This window comes from Pelodiscus sinensis, chromosome 1, assembly GCF_049634645.1.
Source record: "Pelodiscus sinensis isolate JC-2024 chromosome 1, ASM4963464v1, whole genome shotgun sequence".
Taxonomy (NCBI): Eukaryota; Metazoa; Chordata; order Testudines; family Trionychidae; genus Pelodiscus; species Pelodiscus sinensis.
Window position 1 is genome coordinate 291,387,289 of NC_134711.1, and position 23,464 is coordinate 291,410,752.

General features: G+C 41.3%; 1 protein-coding gene across 3 annotated transcripts in view; it reads left to right on the forward strand.

Moving 5' to 3' along the window:
- The window catches only part of WDFY2 (WD repeat and FYVE domain containing 2), a 112,340-nt gene that overhangs the window by 51,822 nt on the left and 37,054 nt on the right, over positions 1 to 23,464 (forward strand). For all 3 annotated transcript variants that reach the window (XM_075919094.1, XM_014574504.2, XM_075919095.1), the window contains exons 2-3: positions 2,645 to 2,712; positions 14,088 to 14,161. In XM_075919094.1, coding sequence (XP_075775209.1) covers positions 2,645 to 2,712; positions 14,088 to 14,161 — 142 coding nt within the window. The remainder of the gene's footprint in view (positions 1 to 2,644; positions 2,713 to 14,087; positions 14,162 to 23,464) is intronic.

Genomic DNA, 23,464 nt, shown 5'->3' on the forward strand with positions numbered 1-23,464 from the left:
CAAATTAGTGGTCTAGTGAAGACCTGCTAATTCGAACTGACGGGGTTCTCCAGTCAATGCTGGTAGTCCTGCTTCTACGAGGAGTAAGGCAAGTCAAAGGGGGAACGTGCTCCCTTTGACTTCTTGCAGTGTGGACCCTGCCAAAAGTCGAATCAAGGTACTTTTGACTTCAGCTACTAGGGTTGCCAGGTGTCTGGTTTTGAACCAGACATTCCAGTATTTGAGCTTTCTGCTCGGAAAACAAATGGAGAAAATATAAATGTCCAGTATTTTGTAGATTATGATGTAATGCCAAGTGTGTCCGGTATTTTTGTTGAAACTATCTAGCAACCCTATCAGCTACACAATTGACATAGCTGAAGTTGCGTATCTTAATTTGACCTTAACCCATAGTGTAGATATACCTCCTGTGACTACTTGGTGAACCATTTATTAGACCTAAGAATTTTATTAAACTAACCAACCTAATTACAGATGAATTTTTGTGGGGGATGCCAGCATGCTGGCATACTGACCTTATTTGTCATTGTCTAAATTTACACTGTCTTAGCGTACCCGTTGGGTTTCTGTACTGGTGCTGTTAATAGTTTCTACTTGGTGGTTTGTTCCCATTTAAGTATACTGAATATTATGTTAGCAGCGCTATTAACATTTTTCATGTAATGTTAATAATTTGTATTACCATAATGCTGAGGAACCCTAGCCATGGATCAGGACCCCATTGTGCTAGACACCGTAATAACACAGGAGAACGGAGTTCTCTGCCACAAGGAGCTTAAATCTAAGACCATGTCAGTGCTACTAAGTTTTACTAGCAGCAGTTTTGCCAGCATGTAGCAGCTGGCACAGCTATTTCGCTGGAGGTGTGTTCACGTTTGGCTGCCTTTGCTGTTGCAGTGAGTCCCCATGATGCCAGGTTGTCTCAATGGCAGCCACATAGCACCGTGAAAAGGCGCCTCATTATCCCCATCACCACCATCTGGCGCATTGCTTTGTGGGAATGTTTTCAGGAATGCTTGGTCATACTTGGGGGGGGGGGGGCGGACTAGTGCTCTCAAAGAGTTAAGGGAATTTGGGGTCAAGGTCCCACAATCCCCTCTGATCAATCTATTTTCTTATGCCAGTTTTCAGTCTTTCCACCTCACTGGCAAACATGCCTGCCAAGGTGATTGGTTGAGCTCTTGTGGCTGCTTCAGAAGCTGGGTGACTGATTTTGTTTTGTGTTTATGAAACCACAGTGTAGCTGCCTGTGCGACGCTACAAATGAAAGTACTAAGGGGAAGCGGATGTTGCGGATACTGAATGAAACTTGGCCAGTTCTGCAATTGGTTACTGGCAATTCTGTGCCCATGGAGCAGGTATTGAATGGTGAGAGCAGATTGTGAGGCAAACGTGGGATGGCCAGCAGTGGCTGCATAACTTTTGGATGCAGAAGGCCATGTTCCCAGAACTGTGCGCTGAGCTCACCCAGCACTGGAGCATCAAAATGGGATCTGCTTTTGCAGTGGAGAGAATGGAATTGAGACAGGAGACAACAGATGGCTATGGTAGAGGGGTGGAGGAGTACAAGGAAATTGTGACTTTTGGCATGCATGATAGACTGCAGTCTCAAAACACAGTTGACGTGTTTTCCTTAAAATCTGCTGAGGGGTATTGAACCTTTCACTTGCTTGTCTGTAAATGGCAATTAAACCTAAAAAGGTGATTGTAACTAACTCTTTCTTTTTGAATAGTGTGAACTGAGTCTCCTAGTGTTGACACTGACAAATCACCTTGGGTTTTGAGTAGCATATATTCCCAAGAGCTACATAAGGAGTGTGTTTTATTAAACCATGAAAGAAGTATATTTCTATAAAGACTCAAGTCCGTAGCTCTATGAATTATCTGACTTTTATGAATCCAAGGTGCACAAGAACACTGTGAAGCATTTCCAACCTTTGAACAAGAAATTCTGAAATTCTGTTTGCATACTACAAAATGTCTAAGTATCTAAAGGATGAATAAGAAATAATTGGATACAAATTCAAATAATATTGGACTATGATCCATGTAACTTCCACCTCCGTACAACATGTTCTGCTTTGCTAAATATGCTCTTCAAATTAATTTTACAGATGGAAAGAGGTGACATTGGCAGTAGTATGGACTGAATTCTGCTTTTTTCTACCACAAGGGTACAGCAGCAGCACTGTAGTCTTTTCCATCTCAGCCACCCAGTCCCATGCCTTATCTATGAGCTGGAGGGAGATTGGTCTTTCTTTGGCCTCTTTTTTTTGGGGGAGCCCATTTGGTTAGAATGCAGTTCATGTTGCTAGTAATTAGTTGTCATTACTAGCTATTATATGAAATGTGTCAGTGGCCTTACTCTATTTTTCAGTGGGAAAAATTCAACATCAAAAATTCTACCACAGATACCAATAGATTCTGTTGTGGCATTCAGCATACATGCCACGGATTGGGATGGTCATAGACAATTAAATTGAACCTTCTCCTTAGGTACTGCTAGTGATTGAGGCAGGCTAGTAGGAAGTCAGAGAGATTCTTGTATTTTCTGGACAAAACATTCTAATTTTAAAGGCTATTTATCTAGTAACTTTCTTTAGCGCTCACTTGAAAATTAATATGACTTACTTTCCCTCTACAGAACTGTCCGTGTGTGGCTGAAGAGAGAGAGTGGACAATACTGGCCTAGCATATACCATGCAATGCCATGTAAGTAGTTTTGGATGTTCTTTGTTTACTGTGTATTCGCCAACTGACTTCTTTGGGCCTGGACATGTACTTCTGAGCTTGTGACCTTTTGGAGAACTCACCATGTGTGCTAGATACTATGCCTGAGCTGAATGTCAGGATTCTCTGAAGCTTATTTACCAAGTTGTGAACTGTTACCAAATCCTCTATCTTTCTAAATGTTAATTATTTGACAATTTGTAAAATTTCTCCTTTGTTTCTGTTACTAGATCAAGTCCTAGTAGTAACAATTTCTTTTCTAAAAAGTAAAAAAACACTATGTCTGTGCCCTGAACAGATGACAGTCTAGTTCAGATACATGTGTATGAGTTGCAGGTGGCACATGGGAGTGCCGCAGATCAAGTGAAATGTCTTTTATTGAGAGATGTTCTGGAAGATGAAGGTTGTCCACTACGTGAGAAGCAGGAGGACATTCCCAAAGAGGTAGTATCAATGAAGAAACAAAAAGGAGAGTAGGAAAGGGGATGCATTAGTTTTGGATTGGAAGGCAATTTGAGATTAGCTTAATCTTCTGGCATGTGGGTTCTGATAGCATAAAGAACTGGGAAAGTGATGTGACCTCTCTCACAGGAGTTGCATCTGCAGATGTCAAGCACATTTGTCTACCGTCAATGAGCTAAATAAAGAATAGAAAGCAGGAGGAAGTGAACAGAAAGTTATAGGCAGGAGCAGAGTTGTCTAAAGCCTTGAAATTAAGAGGAAATCAGAAAAATGAAGTAATATGGTATGAAAAAGGCAGTGACCTGATCAGAGTAGTGGGGAAAAATGCTTATTTTTTAACAGCTTCTTGGAGGGGCAGGAAGGGGGAAGTTCAGAGAAACCAGAAAGGAAAATGTTATAAAAACAAAGGGAGGGGGGAGATGGCTATATCATTTGTCAGAATTAAGCAGTAGTGTGGGTTCCGTAAATGCTGATGTAGAGGAAGATCAGAAAAGAGATCTCAGCATATCCTTGGATACGGGTAATGGAAGGAAGAGAAAAGGGATGAGAGACACTAAGTTTGTGAACTGAGTCAATGGGGGAAGCTGGTGGAATTTGGCTCCATTAGAAGAGAGGGGCAAATTGAGGGTGCAATATCCAGGCATGGAAGTGGTAAAGACAACTGGAGGTGAGTGAAGGATGTGGGAGAAGTTATGAGTAGAGGGGAAGATCTGTGTGCAAGAGAGTGGAGGATGGTGCACAAAGTTCTGAATGCCATTGAGAGTACCAGAGAGGGGAGATTACAGTGCTGCAAGAAGAACCTAGAATCACTCTGTCAGGTGATTTATATATGAATGTGATGCAAATCAACAAAATTCAATCCAGTATAAAACTCTGTCATTAAAGGGAGGGCGGGGTCAGTCAAGGCTAAGGAAGGTCCAGTAAGGACCTTTCAGATAACCTTTAAAATGCTTACTGGGCAAAAATCTGGTATTGCCTACTGCAGGATACTAAACGTCTGAGCCAGTGGTCTTCTCCAGTGTGGCAAGTCTATCTTGTTGAGAAGTGTTGCATTAGTTGTAGAGGGAAGTTTATGAATGATAAACCCAATGGGTGCCATGCACGGTCATTACAGAGAAACCCTGTGCGCGCTTGTCCCGGCGCCAAGCCCCCCCCCCTCCCCCCCCGCACAGGGAAGCCTCGTGTGCAAGCCTGCCCCGGGGCCAACCTTCCCCCCCACGCGCGTGCGCGCTGCGAAACCCCCTGCGTGCCTCCCGCGGGGCTGACTCATCCCTCCTTGATGTAAGTAGTGGGGCTTCTTGGGGGTGGAAGGGAAATGGGGGGCAGGGCAGACAGGACGCCTCGCGAGCGACTGGTCGAGGCCTCGCGATCGACCAGTAGCTCGCGATCGACCTGTTGGTGACCACGGCCTTAGGGGCACCTGGCATTAGCCACTGTTGTAGGACGGGATAGTGGATCTTTGGTCTGACCCTGTATGGCCATTCTTATTTAATCGGCTAGAAGGAATTCTTTCCTGATGCAGCATGTTTAACCCCTGACAGGATGCAGACTCCTTAGCAGAAATGGCTCCTTAAGTCTGTTCATACAGATGTAAACATATGTGGGGAGTAATTTTATATTTTTTTTGAGAGGCTAGTTTCTGCGCAGATATTTTAGGGAGAAAGCTTAAGCCAAGGCCGTTTTGCATTCTGCTTATGTGTTACCAATACAGAAAATCAGGAAGTGTGAGAGGGTTAAGTCTGAGCTGTGTGTGTGAATTCTATTGACAATCCAACCTGCTTATAGTGTACTGAAAATCAGTGGTACTCTGTGAATTGGAGTTACTATCACACAACACTCCTCTCACCTGTCCTTTCCTTCCTGAGGCTTGCTTTCCCAGCATGAGAATATTTTGTACGTTAAAAACAAAGGTTTCTCTGTTTCAGTGTACATTTTAAGACTTGCTTATTGACAGGCCCATCTCCTTACTGGGAAATGTTCTGTACCTACTCAGTATTTAGTGCCACAGCGATTGCTTGTAAGCTTGGGACCTTAGCAAAGCATAGTTGTATTGATGGGTTTTGAACATCCTGCAGCATTTTGAACATACATATCAAATACATGCTCAGCAGGGGAAACAGCCCAATTATCCTATTTGAGAAGGATTCCAGAGGAGAACGTAACTTAAATTTCTTATTGATATTGTTGTATTGCAACCCTTCTCACCCCGGCTTAAAAGCCAGTTCTCCCCAGCACCACCATCTCTAAGGGAGAGGGGGGATGGGGTGGAGGCAATGGAGGAAGAGGCATAGCAGGGGACTGGTTGTGAGCCAGGAATCAACCGAGTCCCGGCTTGCACCCAGTCCCCCACTACCATCTGCCTTTTAAATGTATTAAGAGCCTGGCAGCTAAGGGCTGGGAGCTAATCCTGCTGTGGCTCTGCAGTTCCCCACTTATCGACAAATCAGGTAGTTGATGGAAATTATCGATTACTCGATTATCTGATTAAATGTTATTTAACATCCCTAGTTCAGGAGTCAGGGCAAAGGATTGCAGGGTGTGAGGGGGGCTGAGAGCAGGGGTGAGAAGAGTGCAGTTGATTTGAGTGGGATGGAGGCACAGGACTGGGGGTTGTAGAGTGTGGGGGAACCTGAGGGCTGGAAGTGTGTGGTCTCCACACTTCACAGTCTGCTGGGTCCCCAGTGCTGGAACATCCAGAGCCCCACGCCCAGCTGGCAGTCTCGTAGCTGGTGCACTCTGGAGCAGTGCATGGGTTACTTTCACCTTGGTTTCCAGGTGTCCCTGGCAGGCTGTTTCTTCTTAATCCCATTTAGTGTCCAGGAGTGAGCTTGTGTGTGTGTGTGTGTGTGTGTGTGTGTGTGTGTGTGTGTGTGTTTATTCAGTATGTTGCTCAAAAAAATACTGGGCACATCCTCTGCTGGGGTACAGCTACGAAGCTCCAATGAAGCCAGTGAAGCTGTGACTTCCAGTAGCTGCACTTCTGTTTAATCTCTCCTGAACAGTTGTGTTCCCTTAGCTAATGCAGTGCTGCAACAGATGCCCTAGCAGTATAGCATTCATCTCTCTTTGATATTTTTATACATTTTTGTTTAAGATTTTTGCTCTCATCTCAAATCCTCTATTCCTAATGGGTTTGGGTTTGGGTTTTGTGTCGCTGCAAATGTCAGGTGTCCTGAGAAAATATTAGTTCTCTCACATCAGTTCTGAGCAGGGAAACTTCAGATTTCTTTCTGCCTTCTGATCTTTAAGCCCAATGGACCAGTAGCATCTGAATTGTGCTGCCTACATCACTTGTCACATTGTCTGAAATGGCTCACAGTTGCCACTTTCAGGTCAGACTGTCACATCATACTCACAAAACTGGTTGTATAGTCTACCAATTAGATTTTGCCAAACTAGTAACAAATGTTCACTCCATGATCAGCTGGCCTTTGTTATATTGGTCACTATATCAAATATCATATCTCATTAAGTTACTCCCAACCTCAAAGGGTCCCTCGCTTACTATGGGTCAATGGATATTCTCTACATCACAACAAAAACCATTCTGGCAGCCAATTTCTCTAATAAAGTAAAGATTTATTAATTAAGAAAAGGAAATGAGTTATTGAGAGGTTAAAGTAGGTAAAATACATTTAAGAGCTGAGTCAAAGGTTATAAATCTACAACTCCTAATGTTTTAGTAATTAGTTAAATTACCAAAAGTTCTTCAGGGTTACTCAGAGTAATTCTTTGGATTCCTGTTCACTTGTTCAGTATTCCACCTTATTAGCAAAGAAAACCTTTCAAAGATAAATGTTCGATTGCCTTCCCTGGAAATATATTATTAGAATAGATCCTGCACTCTGGCAGATGCTTTCATTCACAGCATGGGTTCTTCCTTTGATGATTAAATGCAGTCTGTGAATTTCCATTGTCAACTACAATGCATCTTTTGAAGTTGGCAGTCTTGTACATTTCCAATACTCCAATCTCATGAGATGAGTAAACGTAACATGCACACAGTGTGATACTCAGGTGCAGTCCTTCATTAGTTTTCGTCAAGTTTACACATCAAGACAATTCTCATCTTTATACTCTCACATACTTTTAAGTGCATACAAATATTATCAGAAGTGGGGAACCTAAGGCTGGGTGTGGCCCCTGGGTGTGGATCCAGAGCTTCAGGCTCCCCCACAATGAGAGAGTCAGCATTGGTGCGCTAGTCTCTCTCCCCAAACATGCTCCCATGGTGCTGGATAGGGATGTAATAGTGTAGTTGATTAACCAATTGTCAAAAGCTTATAGATTAATGCTGTAGACTACATGCATTCCCTTTTTTTAGCAGGCTGGCCAGCAGCCTCGCTTAGTCCTGGCTTGCGCTGGGTTGGGACCTACCCCCCGCTGCAGCTCTGCATTTAAAGTGCAGCCTGACTTGGTTCTGGTTTGCATTGGGCTGTATCAGAGGCAGTAGCACAGGGCAACAGGCAGTCAGTCCACATGGGGAACTGGTTTTTAAACTGGCTCCCCTCGTGGACCAGCTCCCACCTGGCACCTTTGTGCTGCTGCCTCTGATACAGAGGCAGCAGCGTGGAGTGGCAGGAGGCTCCTTGGGAGTAGCGCCAGAGCACATTGGCTGCTGACCTGCCTGAGTAACCGATAATTCATGAGGTTAATCAACTATTCAATTATCTGATATTTAATATCCCTAATGCTGGATCACATAATCTTCTAGCCTGAGCCTGCCAAGCTTTGGGGTGCGAGGAGAATGTGGGAAGTGTGTTTCTCCTTCTCAGTCAGGGGCCATGTCAGTGACGGTTGGTTTGGGTTTTTTTCCCCAACTGACTTTTCTTTTTTTTTTCTTCTGTGGGTCAGCAGCCCCCAACCCAAAAGCGGTTCTCCATTCCTGTGAACCTTACGGTTCTGGGATATTGGCTGCTGAATTGATACACGTTGTGTCTTTTCTATATCCTGAGTCTGAAAGCTATTGGATAGGACACAAGTGATAACTCCCAATGCCCATGCATCTCTTACACCAGGAGTGACCTTGCTGCCTGAGCATGGAGTGGCATTGCTGTTTTCTTCAATACAGTTGCCCTTCACTTCTCTAGCCAGGAGAAAGCAGCATTACAGCAGCAAGTATCTAAAAAGACTTGTTAGGGGTACAAGTGGTGGAAAAGATGTCTCTTTGGGTATGTCTACACATCAAAGTTCATTCAAAATAGCAGCCGTTATTTTGAATTAACTTTACTGGCATCTACACAGCCAAACCACTATTTCGAAATAAATTTGTAATAGTGGAGCACTTATTTCAAATTTGGTAAACCTTATTCTACGAGGAATAATGCCAAATTCGAAATAGCTAATTCGAAATAAGTGCTGTGTAGACACTTATTTCGAAATAGGGGGCCTCCAGCCTCAAACAAGAACACTCCTATCCCTCCCCAGAGCCCTTAAAGGGATTGACTCTGGCCACAGTGCCTGTGCCAACTCCAAGCCTGCCAGCCCAGAGCCAGCAGTCACTGCCCCTGACCCAATGGCCCCAAAACGTGAGCCAGCAAGCCACTGGCAGCCAGCCCTCCACCGCTCCCCAGGTGCAGTCTCCCAGTTCCCAGGAGCCTACCAGGGCCTGGAGAAGCCTGGTTCAGGATGGAGATCAGGGTGGACCTTACTTAGGTTTGGGGGGATGCTCCCAAGGTCCATGATCTCTGCACTAGACGGAGGAACGTGGCATTCTATGGCAGGATAGCTGCCAGCCTGGCCACCAAAGGCCACATGCGAACCCAGGAGCAGGTTCTCATGAAAATCAAGTTGGTCCGGCAAGACCCCCAACCCTGAGCCTTGAGCTTCCTCTCCCCCTTCTTCCCCTTGCTTCCCCCTTCCTTCTCCCTCCTCCCAGGTTTCCCCCTCCCCTTTTCCACCCTCTTTCCTTCTCTCTCCCACCTCCTTTCTCCAGTCTCACCAGTTTCATTCCCCCCCCCCCCCCAGTTTTGTTAAATAAAGAGAGTTTGTGTTCATGAAAATACATGTATTTTATTTGACATCAGGAAGGGGGGCTGGGAGGGTAAGTGGAACGATGTGGAGGAGGAATGAAGCACAAGCCCCCAGTGGAGCAGACCAGGGAGGCTCTTAGAGCTCCTTAGGGTGGAAGCTCTCCCGCAGGGCCTCCTGGATACTGACAGGCCCTCCTGGATGACAGTTTGCAGAAAGTTCAGCCAGGCTCTCATCAACACAAGAAGCACCAGAGTGCCCAGAGGCAGCTCCGGCTCCATGTCGCAGAGTGCTGTGGTGTCCCGAGTGAGGGCAACCAGAGCACGCAGAGATACAAATGCTTTGCTGTCCCTCATCGAGGTAGGCAAGCAAGCAGGGAAGATTGAGGACTGGCTGCTCGGGGTGGGGGTCCCTTTTAGCACAAGCCTCAGATAGCCTCAGGCAGCAGCCACACAAATAAACTCCTGACCTGATGACCTGCTGGACCTAGTTCCGGCCGGCCTTCAATGCAATTCAGTGTCCACTCAGTGTGGACATGCTATTTCGAAATAGCAAAATGCTATTTTGAAATGCATTTTGTGTGTAGATGTGTTACTTCAAAACAAGCTATTTCAAATTAACTATTTTGAAATAAGGTCTTTCAAAATAACACTGTAGTGTAGACATACCCTTTGCTACCAGAATGTGCTGAAATTCCAGCTCCCAAGCATAGCCATCCCACTGGCATCACTACTCCAAACACAGACATACGGGATTCTTATTGGTGCCTGTTGCTTGTTAATATGCTGGGAGTGGCAATGTGAGGAAAAGGGGAAAGGAGGGTGAACTACAGGACTAAGCCAGATGTCAGCTGTTTGAGTTACTTTTGTACAAGGCCAACAGAAAGTCATTAATACATATTGAAACTATCAGAATATGAAATCAGATATCAGAAGATGCATTGAAAGCAAAATAGAGCTCAGACGTGGAATGAAAACAAAATGCGGGAGAGCATTGGAATGAAATTTTTGAATTGTTTAACGGGGGCATGCTTTCCTAACTTTGCTGTGTGAAGTTTCTTTGAATGGACAAATTGCCTATCAGAGACATTGCTCTCAATCATCAGATGATGGATGTCTGGTAACATGGAGCCAAATAAAGAGCTGTTGATGAGCCTAGCTTTTGGAATGGCACCCTTCTCAAGCTTGATAGATGATTACATCTGAGGAAATAGACAGTGAAAACTCACAAACTTTTAAGGGGGCACTGCTGATGTGTATGGCTAACTGGGGAGAAGTGAAAAACAATATAGTTGTCATGTTCACTACATGTCTTAGCAGCAGCATTCTTTAGCTATCTTTCAGAGGTCCATTGTAAAGGCAGCTGATCCTCCTCCTACACATTCATGAAGACTTTTAGTCCTAAACATTTGAGCACTGTTCAGTTTTACTTTTTCATACAAGTGGTCTTAAAATTATGAAAAGGAAACAGTGTAGTGAAGAGAAATGTTAAGAGTGCGGAATGGGATAGAGCACTTACTTTAATGAAAGAGAGTGGAGTTTCCATTGGGTACAAGGAGGTACAAGGTACAAGGAGGTACAAGGAGGATGTTAGCTTTAAATAAAATCAGTATTGGTTATATCTCATCTCAAAGGATTATTAGGGATTAGTAACAGAGAATATATCATAAGTGGAATATAGAACACATAATTTGTTCATTCCCATAGCATAAGAACTAGGGGTCATCAAATAAAATTAATAGATAGCAGGTTTAAAACAAACAAAAGGAAGCTTTTCTTCACACAGCACAGTTAACCTGTGGAACTCCTTGCCAGAGGATGTGGTGAAGGCTGGAACTTTAACAGGGTTCAAAAAAGAGCTAGATAGATTCATGGAGGTTAGGTCCATTAATGGCTATTAGCCCGGATGGGTAGGAATGGTGTCCCTAGCCTCTGTTTCTCTGGAAGTGGGAGACAAGGGAGGGATCACATGAGGATTACTTGTTGTGATCCCTCCCTCTGGGGCATCTGGTATTGGCCACTGTCAGCAGATAGGATACTGGGATGGATGGACCTTTGGTCTGACTCAGTCTGGCAGTATTTTTCAATTTTATTTGGCCACTGAACCCTTTTAAATTCGAAAGAATTTTGCGGGACCCCTAATAACAGTAATATATGGACATCAGTGCTGAGTAGTGACATCATTGTCCCTGCTCTCTGGCTAAGCTGGCATTACACAGGGACACTTAACGTGGCAAACACAAATGAAAATTGTTTTAATTAAAATCATAATTGCTTAAATATTAATTAATTTTTTAAAATTATAAAATGTTGTAGTGGAATTTTCTCATGGAACCCTTTTGTTTTTGCGGAACACCATTTGGGAAGCACTGCAGCATGGCCATTCTTATGTTCTTAATTTATAGTTTAAGAAGGTGAAAATGAGCACACTAAGTGTGAGTCACTTATATCATATTTATAAGTAAATGGTGTATTTTCTACGGTGGCAGAAAGGTTAATGGATCATTCCTTAATCAGATTAAAGGAGATGGCTTAAAGAAAATGACTGGTCCTGTGGGTAAAAATTTCACTAGCCTATAAATATTTTGCCAGTTTAAGTACTATTTTCAAAGCATTTATGTCAGTGAGACTCAGACAGTTTCCCTGGGAAGCAAGCACTTAAGGGCTTGTCTGTAGACAAGCAGTAGCACTTTCTACTAGTACAGTTGAAGCCGCTCAGTCATCTGTGATTAACATAAATAAACCAATAAAATAAGTGCTTTATGTGGGTAAGGCAGTAAGTTGTTACAGTATCTTTGTAAACAGATATAACTGCATTTACTCTAGGGTGGTAGCAGTATAAGTGTAGTTTTAAAAAAAAACAAAACCAAACCCTGAGAAGTAGTTATACCAAGTCTTATGTTGTTTCAGTGCTTTTGAATAACTTATCCAAAAGCTTTTTTTTAATTGGGGTGGGGGAAAGAGGGCACCAGCTGCATTACTGACACATTATTTAGTCAAGTGTGTATTAGGAAAGAAACACAATTTGAAAAATAAGTATCTTGTAGGACCCCAGCACTTGACTGATTTTCTGTGAACTGTTAATGGTATTTGCAATTGTAGTAAAGGTTCTTTAGGTTAGTCACTATCTAGTGCTGGACCTTAAAATGTAGGGTGTGGGTGGCATTTGTTACCTGGTATGATATAAAAATACAAATGTTTTCCATAATTTTTTTTTAAGAGTAAGCATTTTCTTTACACTGCCCTGCAGTGTTAGAAACCCAGGCATAACAGCATTGTGCCTATGCACCAGTCATGGAAATGACCTCTTACCAGAAGGTCAGACTGACCAGATAAGTTTCACTGCTCTGAAATTGCTTTAAATCCACAGAATAAATGGCAAAATGGTGAAAAGTAAACTTTTCTATTTATTAAAGTGAAATTGGTGATCTCTGATGGAGCTAGTATCATCAACAAAGTACTTTTTTACCGTGACATCTTCCTTTTTTTAACTGAAGCCTTTTTTCCCCTGTTCATTGAACATCAAATTAAACCATTCAAAAATAGAGAAAAAACAGCAGAGCCACTCTTGATCTATTTGATTGTCTGTTGTGCACTTGGAGATTTGTCATAAATTATTCTGAATTCTCCCTTTGATAAATAAATTAATAAACTCATAAACTCATGTAGTGGTGCAGTTTCGGTTAAATGTCCAACAAAAACTGTTTTGTACTGTCTTTCCTTCATCTGATTATACCACAATCTAAAGAACATGTCAGATCCAGTGAACTGATGAATGTTTTGATACCAATCTAGAATGTTTGTTTAAAGCAATTGAGAAAACAAGTTGAAAATATGTAAGGTATTCACTATTTATAAAAGCAAGTGCACATACCTGGCTGGGGATGGCTGTGGTGGGAAGGGGAGGGTTTACAAGAAACAAAATATAATAATCCAGTGTATAGCAAAACTAAAAATCTTTAAGACATTAATTCCATGTTGATCACAAGAATAATAAAAATCAGAGGGAGCAGTAATTCTTAGTCCCTCTGCTAAGATTGTCAGTTGTAATCTTGAACCTGTCCTGCAGAAACTTGAGACTTACGGCCACCAGCTGCAGTATTAAGAGGCAAACAAACAAAACAATCACTGCACACCTCGATTGGATTAAAAAGACTATCTATTAACAGTGAGCAAACATTACTCTAATTCTTAGTAGAAAATTTTGATTGTCTACACCAACATGTTAACATCACCAGATTCTCAAGCAGCATAAGGAATTATTAAAAAGTAAGCTGCGAGATTATAGACAGAAAGCATTTGTAGTGTGGTAATTGCATAGGGTAATGCATTCTAGGGTTTTATATTATTATTTTGATCATGCTTTTAGTCATTGGTTTCAAAATAATCTAATTCTAATAGAAGTGATAGTCCATAATGTAACTACACTTGTCTATCTTTAGTTTTGTTGCAACTCCGTGACATTTCAGTCCATAGGAGTTTAGTCCATTCAGGAATTTTAAATGATGGGATGTAAACCTGAGAAATGCTATTATATTACTTTATAGCTGAAGATCAGAAAATGTAGAAAATTAACTTCAGCCATTCTGTTAAATTCAGACCTTTAAAACTGAAATGTGGTGTTAAAAACCTCTCAAATAATATTAAAGACAACTGCTTTCGTATAACATTTTTCTGTTTTAATATCTTCATGGTGTGGGGAGGGGGAATCGTGAAGTAAGGAATAGTTGTATAGCTTCTCATTTATTTCCTGATGTAACAGGGTTTAATGAATAGCATTACAGGAAGAGTATATTTATGCTTTTCTGTCTTAAGTAAAATAAAGAATAGCACCATAAGTGTGTTAGCTAGATAGGTGTTCCAGAGATTCAAGATCAATGAGAATCATGGTTTTGTTAACTTCATCAACATGTTCATTTTTTTCAGCTCCATGTTCATGCATGTCTTTTAACCCGGAAACAAGAAGGCTGTCCGTAGGTCTAGACAATGGTTCAATCTCAGTAAGTACATGTAAATAAGATTTCCCGTTGAAATACTTCCCTTTTGAGAAGTATGTATACATTATTGTGATGAGGAATTTCAATTAGCATTGGCTAAATGACGGAGATTAACATTGACCCTAGCTATTAATGAAACTGACAGCTTAATTGCTGAAAACAGTCAACCATAACAAATTTCAAACTGCTATCTAAACTTGAGCTGGGTTTAGAGGAATTAGGCAACTAAACAAATTGTATGGGTTTACTTGTCCAGAAACAAGTTCTTAATTTGCCAACTTTGATCAAATTATTAATCGCCTGTGCTAAGTAGGGATGTAAAAAAAGTAGCTGATTGTCAACTACTTACATTCTCCCTCCTTTCCTCCCCTCCCCTCCCATGCTGCCTCTGTATCAAATTGTATCAAGTACACAATTAGTCATTTACTTGCTACTTAACCTCCTGGGTGCTAAGCTGGTTTCTGAACACAACAAATAAACATAGTGTTACTTCCAGATCCATATGATGTGTGGAACTGAAAGTACATACATTTTAGCTCTTTATACACAATTTATAGCGCTGTTCCAGAGCACTGTACACAAAGACTGGTTTTGGTTATTCTCTTGTTAACACAATGTGACTCGGGTGTAATTTTCCCTATGAGGAACAACTTCCTTCTATGGAATCCATTCTGATTTATAGCGGTGTGAATGGACCCATTCTCCTTTCAGTAACATCCGAGATATCCCCGTGTATGTAAAAGAGCAGAACACTGAAGCAGAGATCTGCCATGTAGCTCAGGGGGGCCCTGTAATTATTATGTAAATTCTTACTTGGGGGGCTGACAGAGAGCTGTGTTCAGAGGACAAGCACAGTGTCCTACAGAGAGCACATGGGGGGCTCCCTGGGCTTTGCCCTGCTTACCTGTGAGCTCTCTGATAGGTTTTAAGGTGCTGGCTTTGACTTCTAAAGCCTGCCTGAAATGAACTGGGAACATCCTGTCTGAAATTTTGTCTCCCTTTTTTATTTTGCTACAGCTGCAGGTGTTAAAATCCTCATTGATATAATACATAAGTGGGAGCTATAAGGGCTTGAGGGAAGCCTTCCCTCTAGTGTGATTTCTGCCTTTGTTGTCTTTCAGCACACACTGCACTTGTTTTGCCTGTCCTTTGAGGAGAGAGACAGGATTGAGATAAAGGGTGTCCCCCCGCTATAAATTGCCCTGGTATACATCCGTTGTGCTCTAAAGTCGTTGATGCTTGTGGTAACTAATGCACTAAAAGTCCTCCCATTCCCCACTCTTAAGTCACACAAAAAAAAACCCCAATTTGTGCAAATGAAAGCCAGCTGCATGGAAACAAATCCCCACTTTAAGTTGTTTTGCTGTAAGTCTGAGTTTTTTGGAACATATCTTGGACTTAGAGCAAGGACGGCCTGTACTAGTCAGGATATAGAGTGTTGGTATTTTTTGCTCTTGCTTATGGGAAAGGGAAAACTGATTGAACCGTGTCTTGAGTTTGTAATTCTAAATAGTTGACAAGAGACTTGGATCCTCTCTGAGGGCACGTTATTTATTCTGAAGAAAGTAAATTGAGGAAAAAGATGCTGGTTGCATGTTGTTAGATTTGTTGGTATAGGGCAGGGGTCTCCAAACTTTTCAGCCCGAGGGCCGCATTAACTATCAAACAGCAGTTCGGGGGCCGACTACACACTTGAGGTCCAAATAAAAAACAATCAAAATATGGATGTTGTTTTTAATTATTTATTTAATATTATTTTATTCAGTTATTATTTAATAACACATTGATACACTACTAAAAAGTAAGCAGCGAATAAGGTTTTGCAATGTAATGATCGGTTGGAAAACATAACGCACTACTGCGTGCCTCTATTTTAATTCGGTAAAAACATAACATCCACGTAAGCGGCGGCTGATCTTGGCAGGATACACGTAAATTTCCGTAATTTTTTTTCCGTAGACAAAAAGGTCTCCACGGGCCGGATGAGAGGGCCTCGCGGGCCGCATCCGGCCCGCGGGCCGTAGTTTGGAGACCCCTGGTATAGGGCTACATCGGCATACAGATTCTGTCCTACCAGGCTGTTTTCCCTTGTTTAGCCCTTTAAATGCTCTGAAAGTATCAGCATGGAACAGGAAAAATCACACAGCATACAGATGTTTTAGCATACAGATGTTTTGTTATATTCCTCCAACTTCTGAATCAAAGGAATATCTGATTACTAATAGTTCAGAAAGCTGCAGTTATTCTCTAAAATACTTGAAGATACAGAACAAAATTTTTGGAAATATTCCAAGAGAGTCAAAGCTTAGAGTGAAAAGTTGGTTATTTCAAATGCATCAGCACAGGACAAGGAAGAAATGTGTTTGAAATACTCTCTCTACATGCACTTGTAAAATAAGACTGATTCTAGTAATATGTCTGGCATTTTGGTGAATGGAGTTTTAGTATTGTAAGAAGCAGGATGTTTGTATCTAAAGAGGCTGACAATCAGTAGAGAGACATATGTTCCACCAGAGCTGGGGGGAGAGAGCTGGTGGCTGAGATGAATTACTGTTGTTTCAATTTAGCTTAACCTCTAACTAAAAGTTAATTAGAACAGTTCATCCATTTGTCACTGAGTAAAATCGAGTGGATGATGAACTTCTCTCCTTTTGCTCCTAGAAGTGTCAGAAGTGATTATTCTCAACCGTTATAACTTGTCAGCTTGGAAGCTTAAATTTATAAGCAGAACATGCAGACAAGATGACCGAGTGTGCCTTGCAATGATTGATTTTAATCTCCACTGCCAGATTTCATATGTCCCTAGGAAATGGTGGCACTTAAAACAAAATCATGTTGTTGGGGGTTTTTTTCTTGTGCTCCCACTCTGCAACACCTTCCCCTAAACCTGGCCTGAAGTTTGGGAAGCTGTCTTTCAAGAGTCCCTCTTGTTCCATTGCTTACTCCAAATCTTCAGGGCTTTTTCAGGTCCCTTAGAAGCCAAGGGACTCTTTCCTCAAAATCAAACTCTGTTCCAACATGAAGAAAAAATAAGCTTTGTAGAAGATGTCAGTGTCCCACTCAAGTGGCTGTGAAGAAGAAACCTCCCTTTCTATGAAGGTATCTTAAAAGCTCTGCCTCCATTAATTGTAAGGACATTTATACACTATCACTATTCTTCTGTTGTTGTAAGCAAAATTTTTGCACATCCCAGAACTTGTCTTCATGAGCACCTAATGCATGGCACGCTAACGTGTGGTAGACTTCCACTCCAGCTTGATGCAAACTGGGTGCCAAACCCATTGAGTTGGGTCTCAAGAAAAAGATCCATCCCATCAAACACCCCATTCAGAGCAATGACACTTCACTATCAGGAAAAATTGATTTTTCTCATCTAGCAAGAGCAAGTGCTAGAATTTAGTCTGTCATATACAATGTCTGTAACTGAGGTTGGCCTGCTCACCCAGATTGTGGCCATTAAACTGTCTTTTCCCTAGAGATAAGAAGATTAAATGAAAGTTTACGTCATCCTCCTAGCCTCTTGATCTGATTCATATTCTGTACAGAATGAGTTGCTTCAGAACTTGAAGAGCTCAACTTTGTTTTGCTTCTAGGGTATGCCCTGTGAAGTCTGCTCTGCAAGCTAGATAGAGGAGACTGGTTTAAGCCCACAATGAAAATCTTACTTGAAATCCAAACTCCATGCAGTGGTCCCAACTTTTTCTGCACTTTTTTTTTAAATATTTTAATCCTTAATAGCTTTAATCCTGAGTAATATTTCCCAGGTTATGAAAGATGATCAAACTTTTTTTAAATGCCTCTTGGGAAATAAACAAAACCTTACTGTTGACTATGTAACTGCAATTATCTTTTAAAGAGCCTTTTTTTTCTGATCCTGAAGCTAATCTGTTCTCTTCTGGGGTATGTACTCACTAACGCACTCCAATAAGGATTTGTCAGCCACCCTTTCACATAAGAGCCCAAGATTGTATCTATCTTTGGATTTCTTAGTATTCAAACTATGTAATCTGGTCCAGAAGGATTGTAAAATCCTTCGGCCAAAGGCATTTTTTTTCTGCCTCATCTACAAGGCTGAGCACTGTGTTAGCAGTTAACGTAAATAGTGTGCAAAGATAGTAGACTTAGTCTGCTCAATAGTTGTCAAGAGAGTACTGGAAGAATGCCTGTGTGGCCAAATTTAATATTTTCAGGTGGGAAAAGATTAAAATGAAATTCCCAAAGGATGTTACTTGAATTTTTTTTGAGGGAGAATATTTGTCTGTCTCAATTATTATCTGGAGGTCTATACACAGCAATCTTTATCCCCAAATAAGACATTCTTGCTTACTCGAGATTCACCTCGCCTGTTCGTAAAGGCTTTTGTGGTGAATCCAACACTGGAATAGGCTCCCAAGGGAGGTTGTAGCTCTCCATCATTAGAAGCTTTTAAAAACATGTTGGGTAAACTTCTTATCAGGGATTGTCTAGGGCAGTGGTTCCCAAACTTTTTGGCATCACACCCCCTTTTCGATTTTTGAGAGACCCTCATTCTCTTCCCCCCCCCCCTCCAAGAAAAAGCAGTAAAACTTGTTGAGCAAAAACAAACACACACACACACACACACACACACACACACACACACAACTGACCAGGGCCGAAAAACAGTCATCCCCTTTAATTCTCGGGACCAGTGTTTATTTAAAAAAAAAAAAAAAAAAAGTGCCGGTGCTCCAGGGGAAAAGTTGTTTACCAAAAAAAATTGCTCTTTTAAGAGCAGAGCAGGCATTACCCTTTTAAGGTGGCCATTTTAAAATCTGTCCTGGGACGCTCCATCCTCCCCACCCCCCCCCAATCTCCACCAGCCCAAGCTGCCAGCGGATGCCCAAGCAAGGAAAAAAGGAAAATATCGGACGTGTCACATGGTATTTTCTGAATATATATTTATATTTATATTTATATTTATTTAACCGGAGGGACTGGGCGCTTTCTTGGAAGGATGGGGGGGGGGGGGGAAATTAATGGGGGAGGGGGCTGGGTCGCCTTGCGCCCCCCTTGGAATTTCTTCACACACCCCGGGGGCGCGCCCTCAGTTTGGGAACCTATGGTCTAGGGTTCCATGGTCTTTCTTTAGTGCAGGGGGTTGGACCTCATGACTTCTCAAGGTCACTTCCAGCCCTACATTTTTATCATTCGGTCACTGACTAAATGTAGTGGTTGAACTTCTGGCACTTTATGGTCTGGCAACATCTGGGGTCTGGCATGATTTTAGTTAGCTGGATGTCCATTTACCATGGGTGTGGCCGTGTTTTCCGTGGACCCATAAAATTTGTTTAGTCACCAGTCCTGGTTCCCAATGTTCTGGACTGTTGTTTGGCTCTAATGTACCCCAAAATGTCTTATAAGAGCCCAATAGTAATAGAGAGGTAGTCGTGTTAGTCTGATTTTGCTAAAACAAAAGGAAAAACTATGTAGCACTTTAAAGACTAACAAGATGGTTTAATAGATGATGAGCTTTCATGGGCCAGACCCACTTCCTCAGATCATAACTTTTTTTCATTTGTATTCTTTTGATATATATGGTCATGCCAATTCTCTTCCAGAATATGATCTGAGGAAGTGGGTTTGGCCTATGAAAGCTCATCACCTACTAAACCATCTTGTTAGTCTTTAAAGTGCTACATAGTTTTTCCTTTTATTTTTTCTAAGAGCCCAGTAAGCAGTGGAAGTGTTGGTAATGTTGCTAGACGCTATTGAAATCTTGTGGTCCAACAAATTCTCCCGTTTGACACCAGTCAGGTCCTGAGGATGCTGGACTAGAGAGGTTCAGTCTATATCTAGAAACAAATCAGACTGAGGCTTGATCATTGTAGCTAAAATGTAAATAAGTAGAGTCTTAACAGACTTCTGAAGAGCCCATACTACCTTGCCAACCAAAAATTTGATTCCGATAGCAATTTCCATCTTGATAGGCAGTGTGTTTAATCAGATTCATTCAGAATCAAAAGTCTACCTCGGAATCCTCTTGGACATCCTGGCAGTTTTTATACTATGAAAAGTACTAAGTAGTTTAATTAAAAAAAAAAAAAACCTTTTGTTTACAACCCATTATTGCTAGCCACAGAAGAGCAGCTGGCAGCTATCTTAGGATCCATCTTTGCCAGAGGTGTCCACCTCCAATTTAAGTAGTGATCGGTTCAATCCAAATGCATCTCCCAGCCTACACACATACTCCCCGAGTGGTCTGCTAATTCAGCAATCTTACCAATGTAGTCACTTTCCAATCCCTCCCCCCCCCCCCCCCCCCCGTAAATCCAAAACTCCTCCTAATTTCAATTCCTGGGAAAAAGTACTGTGGAAATAGCCTTTCCAGTTTGTAACAGATGTGTTCTGATCTTTGTGGGTGACCTCTGCATTTGTGATGGATAGAGCCAAAAAGTTGCCTAATAAGAACTGGAAAGAAGTTGCTTTCACAGTGGAACCATATTCCATGATCCAAGGTTATCAAAGTGGAAACTAAACAAAACACATAGGTGCAGAAGGTGTGAACTTCCTGAGCATAGTATCGTTATATTAAAATACCTGTGCCCTGGAGCAACCAGTTCAATCATTTTTGACAAGGACAGGGTAATGAGAACCCAGTAAAAGAAAACAATGGTCAAAAGGGGGAAGGGGAATCAGAAAAATTATAAAAAATGTTGGGGGAAACAGCCAAGAATGTATAAAAAGGAGAGAATACAAAGCAAGCATGAGATGTAGCTGTGGAAAGGAAGAAAAGATTGGAGGTGGGGGGGACATGCAGATGAAAATATGGATTGTGTTCAGGTTAATGGAACATTCTTCCTTATACATTCCATCTCCTTTTTTTAAAGAAAGGTAAAAGGGGTTGACATTTGTGTATATAGATGTCAGTTTTATATCTCTGTTACACACTGGGTAGATGTTTGCTAGTATTAAATCATAACTATGATGCATTCATAATTCTTACTCCAATTTCACCTTTGCTAGACAGCAACCTTAGTATTCCCTATTCAATAAGGTGTGATAGTCTGTTACAAAAGCACTTGAAAAGTCTGTCGTTGAAGACTAGTGATTAACAAGATGGTTACATAATTATCAAGGTAAAATTAGAACTAGCTAGGAGTGTCCACTGTATTTATAGTATCTTACTTTCTTCTAGAAAAATGGCTCAGGTTTATTTAATATGGGTGGAGACAGTGTTGAGACAAGTTCATGAGTTGTTGATGGTTACTGTTAGGTAGGTGACTGGAGTCATAGTTGCCACACTAATGTAGCTACTTCTGGTTCTAGAATCCATGCATCACGGCAGTGTCATATGGGGTCTTAAAGGTTAATAAGGTAGGAATGTTTAACTGTTACACATTGAAACAAGTAAAACTAAGTTATTTTTTTCAGGTAACATCAGGAAAGTTAAATAATACTTCACATCAAGGAATCTTGGTCTAAATTAACATTAATGTAAAGCACTTGATGCTGTGGTTGAATTGCTGGGATCTTTAAGGCAGTAACTAATTAAAACCTACCCTCAGTGGTGGAGCAGTTTCTTCCTGCTCTGAGAGTGAAGGTGTCAGAGTGACCTTGGACTAGAAATTCAGCTTGCTTAATAGATTTGTTACCGCTGTTAAAACTGAGCTCTATTGTAGTTTGTTGGTGCCAGGGGATGGCTAATGTGAAATGATTTAGAATAAGAGAACAGCAGGATGAAGTAGGGCAATTCAAGAGAACACAATTATAATTAACTTGCCAAGGAAACTTACAAACATCAGACACTTGCTTTTGTACTCTGTTGCTGCATGAACTGGTAAGACAAACAAGTCACATTTGATTTCACAGTCCAGTGTTCCTAACCTTTGACTGACAGGCTGATATTCATTAGTCTGACCTCAATTTTAGTGGGTCGTATCCACTGTCTTGGTATAATGGCCTCTTTTTAGAGAGAGTGTTCTGTTACTGTAAAATGTGCAGATGTCAGAGTAATTTTATTGTAGGCTGATTTTTGGATTAAAGTGGCCACAATTTTAAAGAATTAACATGTAGGCCTACAAAAACAATGAGAAGTCCTGTGGCACCTTAAAGGCTAAGAGATTTATTTGGGCATAAGCTTTCATGGGTCAAAGCCACTTTATCAGATGCATGGAGTGGGAAAAGGTACGGACCTATAGTTACTTCACAGTAAGATCTGAGAATACGCTGGTTATTCCCCTAAAGATGGAGCTATAGAGAAACATTGTCTTTTTAAAATAACTACCAAGTCTCTAGTCAAAAAATGGCTTTTCCTATTTTATATACAATGCACTTTGCTTTATAAATCAATTATAGTACTTCTCTGCCTTTCATTACCCACATACTTTTATTGTGGCTTTTAAAACTTTATTTTGAACATTTTTACTTGATTTCATTCCTTCCCTTCTTATTCTGTGCAACCTTTGTGATTTCCCCCCCCTACCAGTGTCACTGTTGCTCTTTTCATCTTGTGAAGTCTCTCAACACTTACTGTCTTGTGCACTTTCAGTTTTTCTCTTATTTACTCCAGAGTGTCAAGTAAGCCTGTACCCATTCCATGCACCTATTTCCCCATGAAAGGACTCGTTGAGCTCTCGCCCCAACGTTATGCCATGCTACTTAAATATGTCACCTTCGCTTATTTTTTTGTTTAGTCCATTATAAGTATTTTCTAGTGTCTGTGCCCACTATGAATTTGAGAATGAATTTATGCAATCCTACCATAGAGCACAAAATCTGAGATCTAGGTATTTGGTCATTGCAATCTAGTATCACCAGACTTCTATCAAATTCTTTTCATTGGGGCCAGTTAATTTCAGGTGTTTTGATCTGTTGTTTCTCAGAAGTCAGACAGATGAAGGATGCCTCTACTCGCAGTAAAAACTAACTTGTATTATGATGTTTGTGGTTCTGTGTTCCAAAGTCTGGAAATGGTCCCATGTGTCGTCTTGTGTGCTGATACATTAATAGTTTAATAACTATGAAAATAACTGCTGCTTTTTCAAAATGAGCACAAACCTAAGCAGCACTGGGAGGCTGACAACCTCCTCTGATATGAATGTTTCTGTAAGTGACAAAAACAAGTGCTTGAGACCAAGAATCCAAACTACACCTCTTTTCCCATTGAGAGAGCTTGCAATAATTCATAGCATCCCACACATTGCTATAGCTGTTCACCAGGCTCACATCAGCACTAGAGAAGGAAAAATATTGTGTTTTTAGGATTGTGTGATTATAAAGGGCATAGATTCACCATGGACTGAAATAAAGCAATAGGAAACATGGCCTAGATATCTATGAAAACTT